Consider the following 15,298-nt stretch of genomic DNA (forward strand, 5'->3'; position numbering starts at 1 on the left):
AGAGGAAGAGGTTCCCAGAGATCTTGATTTGGAACCCAAGCTTCTGTTGTTTCACCTTCCACCTCTGCACCTCGGATAGCCTTGGCTACTTCAGGAACTCATTGTGGGAAATATATTTCACAATTTTAATCTTATATTGAGAAAATGAAACTGGAAATTGAACAGGGACTAAGGGATATGAAAGGGAATTATTATATTGTATTACATACATAGTTTTTTTTGTTTGTTTGTTTGTTTTTTCTAATTTATATCATTTTCATTTTTGGCTATGCTGTCTCAGTGGAATAAACCTCAGCTGAGAATAAACCCATCAATAATATTATAAATAGAACCATCATTTCCCTCTAAATTAATAAGACAGAGCAACATAATATGAAATTAATTTACTCTCCCTTTGCAGCAGTCATTAATTCAAACACAGCCTACAGTTTGAAATATGTTAAAAATCTGAATTGAATTGCATTGGAGACCTTGCTCATACCTGGGAATCAGGTGTACATTTTAAGACGAAGTTAGTAGAAAATCAAAGCGAGACAAGACAATTTGATCTCACATATCACGATACATAAGGAGCTAAAAAAACATTGCACATTTTACCATTGTTAGTCAGAAGATACACAGTAAAGAACAGTGTTCTCACAAGGGTCCCTTTATGCTTGGGGAGCATTCTAAAGCTAGAACGCTTCTGTTGTAAATGACACCTAAGCAGGAGAGACAAAAAATATGAAAGTACCTGTTCTATTAGAAACCCATACGATTGATTCAGGGGAAATGTGACTTGAATTTCCTACTGAAATCGTTAATGGAATTTGCCACTGGAAGCTGCAAAAAAAAAAAAAAGGAGAAGAAGGAAAACAAAATCAGGGCTCAGATAGATGAGACTGCAACACATTTACAATTAAGGAGTATGGCTGACTAAGAGTAAAACAGTGAAACAGCACCAGATTTGACTGGCTAAATTTAAATGGGATATATAAAAAAAAACACCTACACACACAAAAAAAAAAAAACGAATTTCAGCGAGTTCATTTGGAGTGATATTTTATTAAAAGCAATACACTGACACAATGTATTATCTACCTAATACGTACAAATGACATAAATGTTTTTAAAAATACCATTGGGATATCAATATACGGTAATACTGTATTACCTTGAAACACTCTAGCAGAACCATTAGCAGACCACAGCACTATATGCAATAAAATGCCAGTGCATATTGTGTGTGATCATGATTTTGTGATACCTTTGGCATGTCAAAATATGATTGTTTTTCCCATTGTGGTACAGGTTTTACCATTGTAGCTGCTCTTTAGTTTCCAGTACTTAACCATTGCATTGTCATAGTGTTCAGCACTGCTACCAAACAGCATTAACTATTGTAATTCAAATGGACACAAGTTTCAGTTGGAATATAATAACTCATCAGCTTTTTTCAATGAAGATGGGTTCCTTCAATATCTCCATATTCTTTAAACCACTGTGTTTAAAAATAGGCACACACAGACAGATTCTCCTTTAAATGTTTTTTGCATACACATCTCTTTAGTGAGTTTCTTTAGTTTTCTAGGCTATTGTATTTCTTAAAATCAAGACTTGAGGACATCAATACCCAGCATAATCCTTAATGGTAATACCAATTACCTTTTAACACTGCCTTTCAATAAAGGGGGGGGGGGGGGCTATAATATAGGAAGAATGCTTGCTGGGAAATAGATTGTCGGAACCAATTTTAGGATGATGTATTGAACGCTATATTGCTTCAACATTGCTTCAACGATAATCTTTGCCTTTTGCTAGAAAAAATATTACACAGAAATTTAAAAAAGCACTGTCCAAGCCGGGAGTGTTGATCAGGTTACAGTTGTGTTTTGAAGAACTGCCTTTTATTGCCCTCCCGTCATACCTGTATGAAAGGGGGTCATAGAATTTCAAATTACATGCAGCATGAAGCAATACATTTACAAAAACCCTGAGGGATTGGATTTGCTAAGTGCCAATTCTGTATTGGTAATCGCAGACAACTCTAAATTCGCTCATATCTGAAGGAAATCTCATTGACTGGTGAGTTTATACGTCTGCTGTGCTTTCAAAAGACGCTTTTCTTCGACTGAGGCTAGTGGGACTCGATGGAGTACTCCATTGCACGACACCAACAGATAAAACAGTTCAAGAAGACGCAACAATGAGCAACTTACCTTTCCACAGCAAAGTCAAACAGCCCCAGCTACAAATTAACCAGGCGATATAAATCAGACTCGAATAATGTACTGGACGTGGATGGCTGCCATGGTCGTCATTTTGGCAAGGTGATCAAATAGAGTACAAATAGTCTGGTTAAGTGTCCTGGCTTGAAATGCCTCAGTGAATTACAGAATGTAAAGCAAGTCAGCTTTGGTAAGAATAGGTAATATGTCACAGAATGCCTTTGGTTGATTTCAAAAAGGAGACATGGAAGTGGAAGGCTAAGCAGGTCAGATGGTTTCTGCCAGGTTTCGAATCCCATTTCCTCTGTGTCTGCTGCTTTCAGAGCACACATGCTTGATCTTATTAAGTAAAGTTTCAAGACAAAGAGCTCTGCTAGGAACCCACAACAGAAACACAAAGTCTGTACATTAATGATGCAAAGTAGGTGCAACGAGTGAAGGAACCCACAACAGAAACACAAAGTCTGTACATTAATGATGCAAAGTACTTTTCTCTGTTTGCAGCTAATGTGCAACGAGTGAAGGGATTTCGGAATTGGCTTGCAAATGATCTTGAATAATTCATCTCATCTCAATGGTGGATTAAGTTAACCCATTACTGTGCTGTATTTGTTAAAAAAAAACTAAAACAAACGTGCAATTGGGTTATTTAGGACTGCAGAGTTTTAACATACCTTTAACTGGGTGAATGTTACAATAGATTGACTGCTGTGCAAAGAATAGATGCTGTTTGTCAATCCAGTTTTACTATGGTATTTAAAAAAATGGTATATCCACACCTTACATTGCTTGGACTTAAAGTATCCCTCCATTAGCAGGGAAATACATAGGCCTATCAACAAGAAAAAGTGTGTGGGGCAGCAAATGTAGCAGTTATTGTGGCTAACTAGTTTGACAGGAGTGCAGTAGTACCTGTAGTAGAATGTATGGTGTATTCAGGGGTCAAAAATTGTACGACATGGCGGGCATCCATTAGACAGATGCCTTTACATTATTTATCTCTTTGCAAATTTGATAGCACATTTTCTTTAAGCCTAGAAGAATCACTGCAAACTGTGTAATACAATGCAGTATTTACAAAAAACAAACAAAAAAAAAAAACATTTAATAGTAGTCAGTAATGCATGAATGCCAAGCTCTGAAAAAAAGTATAGCTATCTTGGTTGTAATTTGTAAAGAATCGTGTTTTACTCGTGGAAATGTAAACTCAGTTGCAATGAAAAAACAATACATAAACTATTGGAAACATAAATGTAATCTAACATTAACAAAATAAATGGAACCTGGGTTATGGAAATGTATACACCAATGCGCATCATTTATTTAACATAGTAACAGAGATGAATAGTGTACACAGAAATCACAATTCCAGGATGCTATTAATATCTCTGCTAGACTGGAGTATTGATTTCAGGGTGCAACATTTTTAAAACAGTGACGTGGAAGAAACGTAAAAAAAAAGGTCTGCTTCAAATCAGATTTTACAAATCATTTCCTTCCTGAGTTTTACATGCTTTTAATCTCCAGTGAGATGGATAAGCCTAATCGCACTGCTTAGTAAATACATTTTTAATTTAATCGTAAAATACCACCTTGGTGATCCAGTGGTTAAAGAAAGGGGCTTGTTACCAGAAGTTTTCAAGTTACAGCCCAGATTAACCACTGACTCTGTGTGAGACCCTGAGCAGTCCTTGTGCTCTGTCCCTCCGATGAGACGTAAAATCAAGGTCCTATTGTAAGTAACTCTGCAGCAGCAGTTGTGATACATAGTTCACCACAAGTCTTGCTTTGGATAAAAGTGTTTGCTAAATGACTAAGTAATAATAATGTGACTGGATATAATATTTGAAGACTCTGGAGAACAGACTGTGTAATACATTGCATTTTTGTACTGCAGCAGTAAGATACAACCAGGGATGAAATTAACCATCATAGAGTAAATGAAGTAAAAATATATCAGAATATTGATTGTCTAAACAGAATGCTTCATTATTGGAGACAAGAGCACTCTTTAAAGTAGCCATCTCATTTCCAAAGGCTTGGAGTGTGAACTAAAGAGAGCATGTTCCTCCCTCTCTCTAACCACAACATCACTATCACCATCATCACAATGCCCCCGTCCACTAAATTGTTCTGTGGTGGGTAGATGACTGACTGTTTGTTTATCCAGTAGTTCTAGGGGATTCAGCTGATACTGCATGAGAACATTTGCAGCAACCCCTGTCTCCTCCAGCCCGAGAAGACAGCAATGTAAGCCTGTCCCGGTTAGTCTGTTGCTGGCAGTAAGTAGTTATTTGAGTGTGACAGAGATCGAATGATTCCACTATGTAACACAATTTTTGTTCCTGGGTAGTAAGTGTTATTTCCTAATTGCTTATGCCTCAAAAGTATAGAAAATGGCTATTATTCCCCACAAACTTTGCTTTTGTGACCAGGACAGTGATATTTTGAAATTTACCTATTTCCAATGAGAAAAAGGTCTTTTCGTTCACATAAAGTCAGAAACAACAACATATGAATCCAAATTAACATGTATTTATACTAAAGTAATACAAAAATGACTATAAAATATTTAGAAGTGAGTAGTTTTTCAGGATTTACGATTATACTGTAAATCACTTTCACGAATCAACACCCAAATATAGTCTCCCATCATGTTCTCGTTATACTGTCCTTCACCAGAGTCTCAACCAGCTCCACATAGTTTTCAGCCTTGTGATTGCAGCCTTGTGATTGAACCACTGCGACAAAGCTGTTCCAACAAAGCTGTTCCAAGCCGCTTTCTCCTTACTAGTGAGCTTCTTGGGGAATTCACTGCACTCCAGGATCTTCTTTATCTGTGGTCCAACGAAGACACCGGCTTTGACCTTTGCCTCAGACAGCTTAGGGAAGAAGTCTTGAAGGTACTTGAAGGCTGCTGACTCCTTATCTAGAGCTCTGACAAATTGTTTCATAAGGCCCAATTTGATGTGCAGTGGTGGCATCAGCACCTTCCGGGGGTCCACCAGTGGCTCCCACTTGACGTTGTTCCTCCCCACAGAGAACTCGGTCCGCTGTGGCCAGTCCCGCCTGTGGTAGTGCGCCTTGGTGTCCCTGCTGTCCCAAAGGCAAAGATAGCAGGGAAACTTGGTAAAACCGCCTTGGAGACCCATCAGGAATGCCACCATTGCAGCCTCTTGATGCCATCTCAGAAAAATGCAGATATGTATCCACTTAGGCAGCTGGAACGGAACTGAACTGGTGGGCTTAAGGCCCCTGTATTTATACTACTATTTATATTACTGAAAGTTCTAGAAGTTACTCCAAGTTTACTCAGCACTGAATCTATCTGGAATGTTCTGGAAAATATGTACATTTCAAAATATCACTGTCCTGGCATAAGCAATTAGGAAATAACACTTACTACCCAGGAACCAAAAAAAAATAATAATTTGTTACACTGTGTTCTTGGTGTTAGATCTCCTTCCCAACCTGTGAGGGCGCTGTGTAAAGGGAATAGAGTACCCTGTATTGGATGGCCCGACAATTAATTCCCAGGGTTCGGCGGAAGCTGGCCATCTAGCAAAGCAGTGGAGCTACGATACACTAAACCATTGACCCAGAAGGGAAATGGCGTGCCATCCACAGATTGGAGGAGCGGGTGCGCTCGTTAACCAAAGGGTCATGGTTGACATTATATAAAGGGGACGTAGTGATGTGATCTGATCCTTGTGATGGTTACGCTAAGAACCGAAAGAAACCATACTGTGATTATTACTATGAGTGTTTTGTTTGTTCTGTCTGTCTGTCCAAAACGCACTGTTTGTATGTTTGACTAAATGGCCAACACACCCACAGCCACCACTAATCCAAACAACCCTGCACATTGTATCACGGATAAATTGTACTTCACAGCGAGCATTACAGTACTCACTTTGGACTGGTGATGGTGTTTGTGTCTTGTGTGTGTATGTACTCGACTATTGTTTATTATTATTTATGGGACTGCAACTCATAATTATCCACTGCGCAATACACATTGCTGTGTATTGCCAGCCCTCTTATTGTTTACTGTTTTGGTCATCAGACCATTTGGATTACAATAAAACACAAACCATTTCACATGTACTTTTCTTGCTGGATTACTGCACCTGCCCTACTAATTACCTCTTTGCCAAATTGACTCATACAATGATATGGACTATAATACTGCACGTTACATGCTGGAAAAGAGGCACCATTTCTCTGTGACATCAAAACTAGCCTAACACAAATTCTGACAAGCGTTTGAATGCCTTGAGCCGATCAAAGTCATATCAAAGCCGTTGCTCTTTTCCAGTGACACTACTCATTAAGTGAAAAAAAGCTGAAAACTTTACAATCTATAAGAGCTTGGAAAATGTTCCTTTAGTTCAGGTCCACTGCCTTGAGCTAGAATTTCTGAAAGCATTCAAAGATTCAGTTGTCAAGACCACCCCACTTCCTTAGCCCTCAGGAAACTGAGCACTTGATGTGTGAGAACGGCTGGTTGGTATCCATGCCTTTATAAAAGTTTGCCACTGTAAAGTTGCTCATTAATTCTGCAGTTTTCTCATGCTTGTCCCATGATTATATTAAGCATTTAACATACATATCCATGGTTTGCCATGTTTTTTAATATGCTTCGCCATATCCCTCTGGGCTATGCAATGCTTATCTATGTTTTACTATGTGAACACTATGCTTTATTACAATTTGCCATGCTTTTAACATGGTAACCTTTTATAAGGGTGTGGTCAACAGGAAACATAGTGGAGGTTCATAATTTGAATGGAAACCTTTGAATCCTGATTAGGAGCTTTACTGGCTAAACCACACAAATAATTCCACTATTTAGAAGATCACTCAGTGTAGATGTAAACACAGCAGTTTGTGGCAGATGAATAAATATAATGTTGGGTACAGGTATGTGCTAGTATTCAGTCAACATTCAAGAGAAACTGATCCCTGAATGGTAATCAATGGGACCGCAGCATTTACACTCAAGCACTGATTCTCAATATCAGGGAGAGTGCCCTTAGAGTACGAATCTATTATCATTGTTTGGGTTTGGGATCCAAAGCTGATCAGCTAACATTACTTCCTATATGATGAGAACACGTGCAATGTTATCCAAAAACATGTATTCTGTGCTCATTGAGAAATGGGCCTGACTAGTAATCCTGTACCGGAGTCTAACAAAAGCACAGGCTGCTACAATGCATTTAACAGAAAAAGCGACATAACTGAGAATATTGTCTTACTGTATTTTGCGCATGGTTCTAAGCATAGAGTAGAAAAGTGAAAAAAGCAATACCTGCTGTTTGAGGGTGCAGAATCCTTGATGTCAGAGATGAAGTGTTCCTGGCTGATCGTTACGCTGTTGTCCACGCTGTCGTTCTTCATGATGGTGACCACCGGATAGCCCATCTGCAGTGTCCAGAGATCCATCACTTCCTTTATATTTATATCCCTTCCTTCCTTCTGCATCGCCTGGAGGGAGAGTCAATCAAGCGGGGCCACTAATGAAAACCCACATTTACTCTGAACGTAAACATTATGAGACACTTATTTTTTATGATCACTTTGAATGGAACTCAATTTGGGAGCCTTTCATGCATAGATGAATACTTAAAGCCAGCATTCAGAAATGTTCTAATTTACTTGTGTTTATTTAAATACAATGTAATATTATGTAATGGTGCTGGTGTTGAAACATCAGCATCTCAAAGGCTTTGAACATGAAACAAGCATGATGCCCTCCTCTGCTGTCTACTACCATTTAATCAAGTTCCAGCAGTTGATATCAATTTTAATTTCAGGACCTGCAAAGTTCCCACCAAGCAGTTTTGAAGGTCAGACAAAAACAGTAGGTGATGCAATGCTGTTTCATGGGAGACACATGAAATAAAGGCCTTTGATTATAACGTATGGAAAAAATTAGTAGCATCTGCAAGGACGTTCAACCTGACCTGACACCTTGCACATTGTGAGCATTTTTTTTTTCTTCAGATATGTATCAATATGTGCCTATAAATTATTGGCTTAAGAAGAAGAAGAAGAAGAAGAAGAAGAAGAAGAAGAAGAAGAAGAAGAAGAAGAAATACCAACTGGTTTATTTTATGATCTAAAAACTAATTTTACTGCAAAGTGCATTTAGCATAATTTTTTTTCCTGAATAGGTTACATAACTAGAAACAAATAACTTACAGACACTCAAGACTATGTGAATTTATTTGTGGTTTGAAATAGGTCTTTTCTCTCTTTTGTAAAAACTAGTGCTAATGACACTTTGACTAAATGGGTATGTGGCTTTTCATCTCTGTATCTAAACATTGTAATGGGGTAAAAAAGGATCCCTGGGTGAAAGCATCAGCAGCAGTAGAATTACAAGGCGTGGTATTTAGGTGGTAAAATGATCCTACATGGGTATTACCCCTTGCAGTAACTTTAAGTAGCCCGATCACTATTTGAGACATTTCATTTATAACCAATGGGTGTGTGACTACTGTGACCATTTTGTATACTTGGGTAGCCTCTTTAAAAATAAACAAATGAATAACAAATACATGTAGTGTTTTACCTCAGAGAACTTGTTCCACAGGTCATCTCTTCCTGCATTGCCATACATATGAGTTATCAGGTAATCCTAAAATTAAAAAACAACATGTTAATTTTACTTCCTAACACATTAAGTGACTTTCTCTTGCTTATTTTTGTTTCTTTTTAATTGAAGAAAGGGGAGAGAAAGAGGCACCTTAAAGGAAAAAGAGTAGGAGTTAGGACCACTAAGGCTTACTGTTCTGAGTACATCATTCCCCTCTAGGCTGGTGTCTTATTGATTTTTGAATGCCCCTAATGACTGAGCCTCTGCAAATTCACTTGATAGCCTACGCCGCACATGTATTATTCTTTTTGCATATTAGGCACAGGTACTTTACATAAAACAACTGACCTTCACGAATCCTTAATAAAACAACTGACCTTCATGAATCCTTCCATGAATATAATTATTAATTGCACTAACATGGATGAATGCATCAAGGATTTATTATTGCCATTTGAAATATTTCCATACCTTCATACAATAGCAAGAGGTTTATGATCGCAGTAGCTCTTCATAAGCCACTAGACTCCAGACTCTTTTTTTATACTGAAGCATTTGTAAGAAGGTGGAGGCTGGATGAAAACCTCCAACCACACACACCGCAAGTGGGCCTCTTACCAACTATGAAAATAGGCAGCAGGCTCATCTGCATTTGTGGTTACAGAGCTTTAATTGCACTTCAATGACGGGTCAGAATCCGTAAAGACAAAGCGACGACACCCTCCACAAAACTTAATTGGAGTAACACACGCATCAGGGAGGACAACTAATGCAATGCCTTCTACATCTAGACGATATATATATATATATATATATATATATATATATATATATATATTATTCGCTTTAAAACACAAAATTGTGTTTACACATGTTTAACAAATTGTGACAGAAAAAAAAAAGAAAATGGTTGAACATACTGTATGAGGGTTCCTCGAGGAGTTAGCAGTCCCAGAACAGACTGTCTTCACGAAGTATAAAATATTTGGTACGTGGGTATATATATATAATATATATATATATATATATATATATATATATATATATATATATATATATATATATATATATATATATATATATATTTTTTTTAAAAAAAGTTTTTTTTAAAAACAAAAGGTTAATATATATAAAAGTTTTCAGCCCTTCAAATATTTATTTTCATTTATGTAAAACACCTTTTAAAAATATTTTTGGAAAAAACCTTTTCGGAAAACTGTATATTTTTTAAAAATTTTATTATATATATATATATATATATATATATATCATCGATAATATATAGATACTATATATATATATATATATAGATATATATATATATATAATTTCAGGCCAGTCCCCTGCTCAACACAAAAGTTATTTATGAAGGGTAGACAACATAACATGAGCATTAAGGTTTGTTTCCCTGTCCTACATTTTAATAATGCACAAAGAACTTCTGCTTTCCATCCAATTCAAAGCCACTACATGTTGGGCCATTAGTCCTTGGAAGGTATCCATGGGATTAAAACAAAAGACGTGTATCTTTTGTTTTTGTAACCGCAATTTTAGCTTGGATTCTGATTGCGTTAGATCTCGGGAGCTAAGCAGATTGCCCCTTGGCTTAGGCACTTTGAAAGGAGATCTTCAAGGTAAGCTTTATGCAATGTGGGACGCACTGTGTTAGAAGCATTGTGATGTGGGCCATGTCAACCCTCTGTGTTAGAAGCATTGTGATGTGGGACATGCCAACCCTCTGTGTTAGAAGCATTGTGATGTGGGCCATGCCAACCCTCTGTGTTAGAAGCATTGTGATGTGGGACATGCCAACCCTCTGTGTTAGAAGCATTATGATGTGGGACATGCCAACCCTCTGTGTTAGAAGCATTGTGATGTGGGCCATGCCAACCCTCTGTGTTAGAAGCATTATGATGTGGGACATGCCAACCCTCTGTGTTAGAAGCATTGTGATGTGGGCCATGCAACCCTCTGTGTTAGAAGCATTGTGATGTGGGACATGCCAACCCTCTGTGTTAGAAGCATTATGATGTGGGACATGCCAACCCTCTGTGTTAGAAGCATTGTGATGTGGGACATGCCAACCCTCTGTGTTAGAAGCATTGTGATGTGGGACATGCCAACCCTCTGTGTTAGAAGCATTGTGATGTGGGACATGACAAATGCTCTGTTTACTTTCTGGATATTAAAGTTCCCACAACACCCCTTTTTCAGAAGAGCATGGGTGTCCAAAAAATGTGTCCTTGTATCATGTATATAGGTTAATAAATACATTTAAATTGAATACCTTACGGGCCCCATGATCTCCGACTATTTAATAGACTGAATTTAAGAGAAAAAAAGGACAAGACATCACAGGAAACAAGTTCAGAAAAGACAGAACCCCAGAAGAGACCAGGGGTTAAGTTAAACATCTTTACAAATCCAGCTATCCAATTAAAAAAAAATGTTGGACTATGCTTGTTTAAAAAATTAAAAAAGCATTTAAGTGAATTGCCCAAGAGCCAAAAATCATGATTTAAATCACTCAGAACTAAGCGAAATCTGAAAGCTGCAGAATAAATAGCTAATATAGTGCTAGATATGTTAAATCACTGCAGATACTGCTGATCTAAAGATCATATAGCTGATCACCTCTGTCGCTTTTTTTGCCTTGTCCTTGTACAGAGAAACCCATCTACTTTATAAAAGTACCTGTCTACCTTCCTTCAAGCATGTTTGATGACCTGCAACCCTGCCAATACAGTAAGTCCTTCCAAAAAATATCATGACCAGATTGTCTCAGACACTGAGAGATGTTAGATTTCAAACTAGGGAGCTGTTTATTTCAAATGATTAGATCACAGTATCTCTACCTGAAGGCAGGAAAGATAAGGGGCCCTGTTCAATTTGCTTTTCGAATTGGAAATACACATTGTAGATGTTTATGCAATGAACAGCAAAATAGTGAGGCCCATTAGACCCCCTTGAACATTCCCAGGCTGTATTTGAGTTTCTTGGATTTCCACGAGGGGGTATTCAACTTTCTAAAGGTTTGATCAGGCCCAGTTAGTGAATCATTGACACAAGTTCTCCGTGTATGTGTTGGGAACAATGCACTGTAATAACAGGTATTAGGACTCTTATAAAGTGTCTGTGTTGGAAACAATGCACTGTAATAACAGGTATTAGGACTCTTACAAAGTGTCTGTGGTGGGAGCAATGCACTGTAATAACAGGTATTAGGACTCTTATAAAGTGTCTGTGTTGGGAACAATGCACTGTAATAACAGGTACTAGGACTCTTATAAAGTTTTCCACAGTGCATTTGTAAGGAGGTTTGCCCATGGCTGTACAATTCATACATGTATAGTATGCTTTACACTGGCTTCACCTCTGCATAGTGTTCCGAATTTTCGGTTTTTATCTTTACATATATTCAAATAGGGATAAAATCAGTAAAAATTATAGTTTTTAATTGAAACATCAGTAAAAATCTCAGTATATACACTATATGTGGAATATGATGCGTAGCAGTTCTGGTTTCTGATTAAGTTTAATGTCTCTGGCATGTATGATGAAGCAGAATCTGTGCAAGTTGAGGCCACATTTTCTCAAGTTAGCTGGTACTTTGCGAACGTCTGGGCAGTCGCTGTGCTGACAGAAATAGTATCTGCAGAAGGTATGAAGTTGACACCAGCACAAAACAAATGTCAAATATTTACGATTAAGATTGTCGTGTTAGGCAGTGTTTTAGCTGATGGACAGTACTGTCGCACACAGTCACCAATACATACCTCTCTGCAGTAAACAGTGTCTGTCCAGAAAAGCACAGCGCTCTGACAAACTCATTCACACAGTCATTCTGCACTCTCTTTTTATCAAAGCGTGTGTAAAAGCTGCATACATGGATTGCTTGTCTCTCAGTTCACTTTCTTGTTTTAGTTTAATGTTTTAGCTTTTTTCAGTATGTTCTTTTATTCTGTCAGCGCGAACATATACTTCAATGCAGCAGTATATATGTTTTCTACCCATTCCTCATCCACTAAAAATATAATATTTTCGTGTAAGTAGATCAATTTCATTTTTGATTAAGCTAGTAGTAACTACACCCAGCAATTGCCATAATAATCGGACTTTGATTGGCCAACATAATCAGATGATAATGTGTTTTTGAAGTGACAGAGAACCACATTTGAATGTCATTTGATCCCAGAGATGTAATAACTTGAGTCAATGACTTGACATCAAGTCGCATTTTTTCGTGACTCAACTTGACTCGAGTCATTTGTCATCAAATGACTTGACTCTAGTCCCTGCAAGCAAAGACTTGACTCCCTGCTCAAAAGATGTGACTCGATTCGAGTCACGCAAAAAAGTCTCCATCTGACTTGAGTCATTGTCTTTATGAGAAAAACAATAACAAACTTATTTCATTTTCAATACAGGCATCCCCTCTCTAACACACACAGTCATTTTGTACATAAACAGGTTCCAGGTTGTTAAGACCATTGCTAAGGAAATAGAAAACACCTTTCTAGCACTGTTCTGTGATCATAATGTCACAAGCAGCAGGGAGCCCGGGAATCAAAATGTGTAGACAGGAAGCAAAGACAAATTTCTGATCACTGATCACAGATACTGATCCTGAGGAAAATAGTGATGTTTTACCATAGACGCGAAAAATCATAACAACAACAACAACATGGAGAGTACACTAAAAGTACCTGTGGGGGTGGAGTTTGCTTTTAATACAGTCGACCAGTATAGAAACAAGCAGGCTGCATCCTGCCAGCACTGTAAAGCGACAGTATGAATAAACAAAACATAGCACCAGTAACTGCCACTAATTTATACTGGTAGGTTTTTAGTTTTTTTCAACGGCTAAAATGAGATTTTGAATTAATTAAAAACTCAAGCACAACTCGATATTTAAAAAACGAAAATAATGCAAGGGCAAATTAAACAACACGGCAGAAAAAGCATTGAGTAATAGTTGTTTTTCAAGTTTTCTTAGCACACAAATAAAGGTGTTGAATGTACGGATCCTGTTTCTAATAATTAAAATATTGCCTAGTGCAAGCTTGAATTCAATTCAACTCGAGCAGTTTAGTGATTCAACTCGACTCGAGCTTGGCATGTCAAAGACTCGACTCGAGCAATTTAATGATTCAACTCGACTTGAACTTGGCATGTCAAAGACTCAACTCAACTCAAGCAGTTTAGTGACTCGACTCAACTCGAGCTTGGCATGTCATAGACTCGACTCGACTCGAGCAGTTTAGTGATTCAACTCGACTCGCGCTTGGTATGTCAAAGACTCGACTCAAACAATTTAGTGACTGGACTCAAATCGAGCTTGGCATGTCAAAGACTCGACTCGACTCGAGCAGTTTAGTGATTCAACTCGACTCGAACTTGGCATGTCAAAGACTCGACTCGACTCGAGCAGTTTAATGACTCGACTCGAGCAGTTTAGTGATTCAACTCGACTCGAGCTTGGCATGTCAAAGACTCGATTCGACTCAAGCAGTTTAGTGACTCGACTCTACTCGAGCTTGGCATGTCAAAGACTCGAGCAGTTTAGTGATTCAACTCGACTCAAACTTGGCATGTCAAAGACTCAACTCGACTCGAGCAGTTTAATGACTCGACTCGACTCGAGCAGTTTAGTGATTCAACTCGACTCAAGCAGTTTAGTGACTGGACTCGACTCGAGCAGTTTGGACTCGACTCGAGCAGTTTAATGACTCAATTCAACTCGAGCAGTTTAGTGACTCGACTCGACTCGAGCAGTTTAGTGACTCAACTCGACTCGAGTCCCAATTTTGGCAACTTGTTACAACTTTGTTTGTCCTGGCCTTCTCCAAGGTGAACTTCACTTCAGGAGGTATGAGTATAGAGAAGAAAGGATGGAAAAACAAGGTCAACACTCTATTTTCCCAACACTGCTGTTTTTAATAGCAGAATGATATAAGTTTTCTTTAAAAATTCAATATAAACACAATCAACAAAAAAATGGCTGCTCTCAACCCCTTCCTCTCAAATCCTTTCCAAAAGGGAAACATCCCTGACCGCCTAATTATTTAGTCTTTGAAAACCACAACATTGTGTTACTCTTGTAAACACACTTGCAAATGATGCATAATACATTGGCTGCAGCAAAGTCCTGATTGTCTTATCAGGGTACAACAGAAAACATTGCTGCTAACACACACCTAATGATCTGCTACACAATGATACCTTGTTATTGCTCAGCTGTTGCATATTTCAAGACAAGCCTGCAGAACAGGAGAGCTTTGAAGTTACAAAGAGGTGGAAAGAAATAAGACCAGAGACATTTTGAGATATTCTTTCATATTTGACATTATGCCATATCACACAGAGCTAGCAAGATAACCACATTAAGCCCCCTCTTTACTAAAGATGTACCCCGATAATTTGAAAGGCATGTAAAAAAAAAAAATTAGCAGGACAGGTTTTGCCTTGATTGATAAACATACACTAC

At 38.0% G+C, this 15,298-nt stretch overlaps 1 protein-coding gene across 1 annotated transcript in view; it reads right to left on the reverse strand.

The window, feature by feature from the left end:
* LOC121320055 (thyrotropin-releasing hormone-degrading ectoenzyme-like) overlaps window positions 1–15,298 on the reverse strand; it is an 83,405-nt gene that overhangs the window by 13,168 nt on the left and 54,939 nt on the right. Inside the window, exons 8-10 of the mRNA XM_041258209.1 lie at window positions 8,788–8,853; window positions 7,522–7,697; window positions 734–822 (exon numbers count right to left, since the gene is read on the reverse strand). Coding sequence (XP_041114143.1) covers window positions 734–822; window positions 7,522–7,697; window positions 8,788–8,853 — 331 coding nt within the window. The remainder of the gene's footprint in view (window positions 1–733; window positions 823–7,521; window positions 7,698–8,787; window positions 8,854–15,298) is intronic.

Source organism: Polyodon spathula, chromosome 8 (assembly GCF_017654505.1).
Source record: "Polyodon spathula isolate WHYD16114869_AA chromosome 8, ASM1765450v1, whole genome shotgun sequence".
Classification (NCBI taxonomy): Eukaryota; Metazoa; Chordata; class Actinopteri; order Acipenseriformes; family Polyodontidae; genus Polyodon; species Polyodon spathula.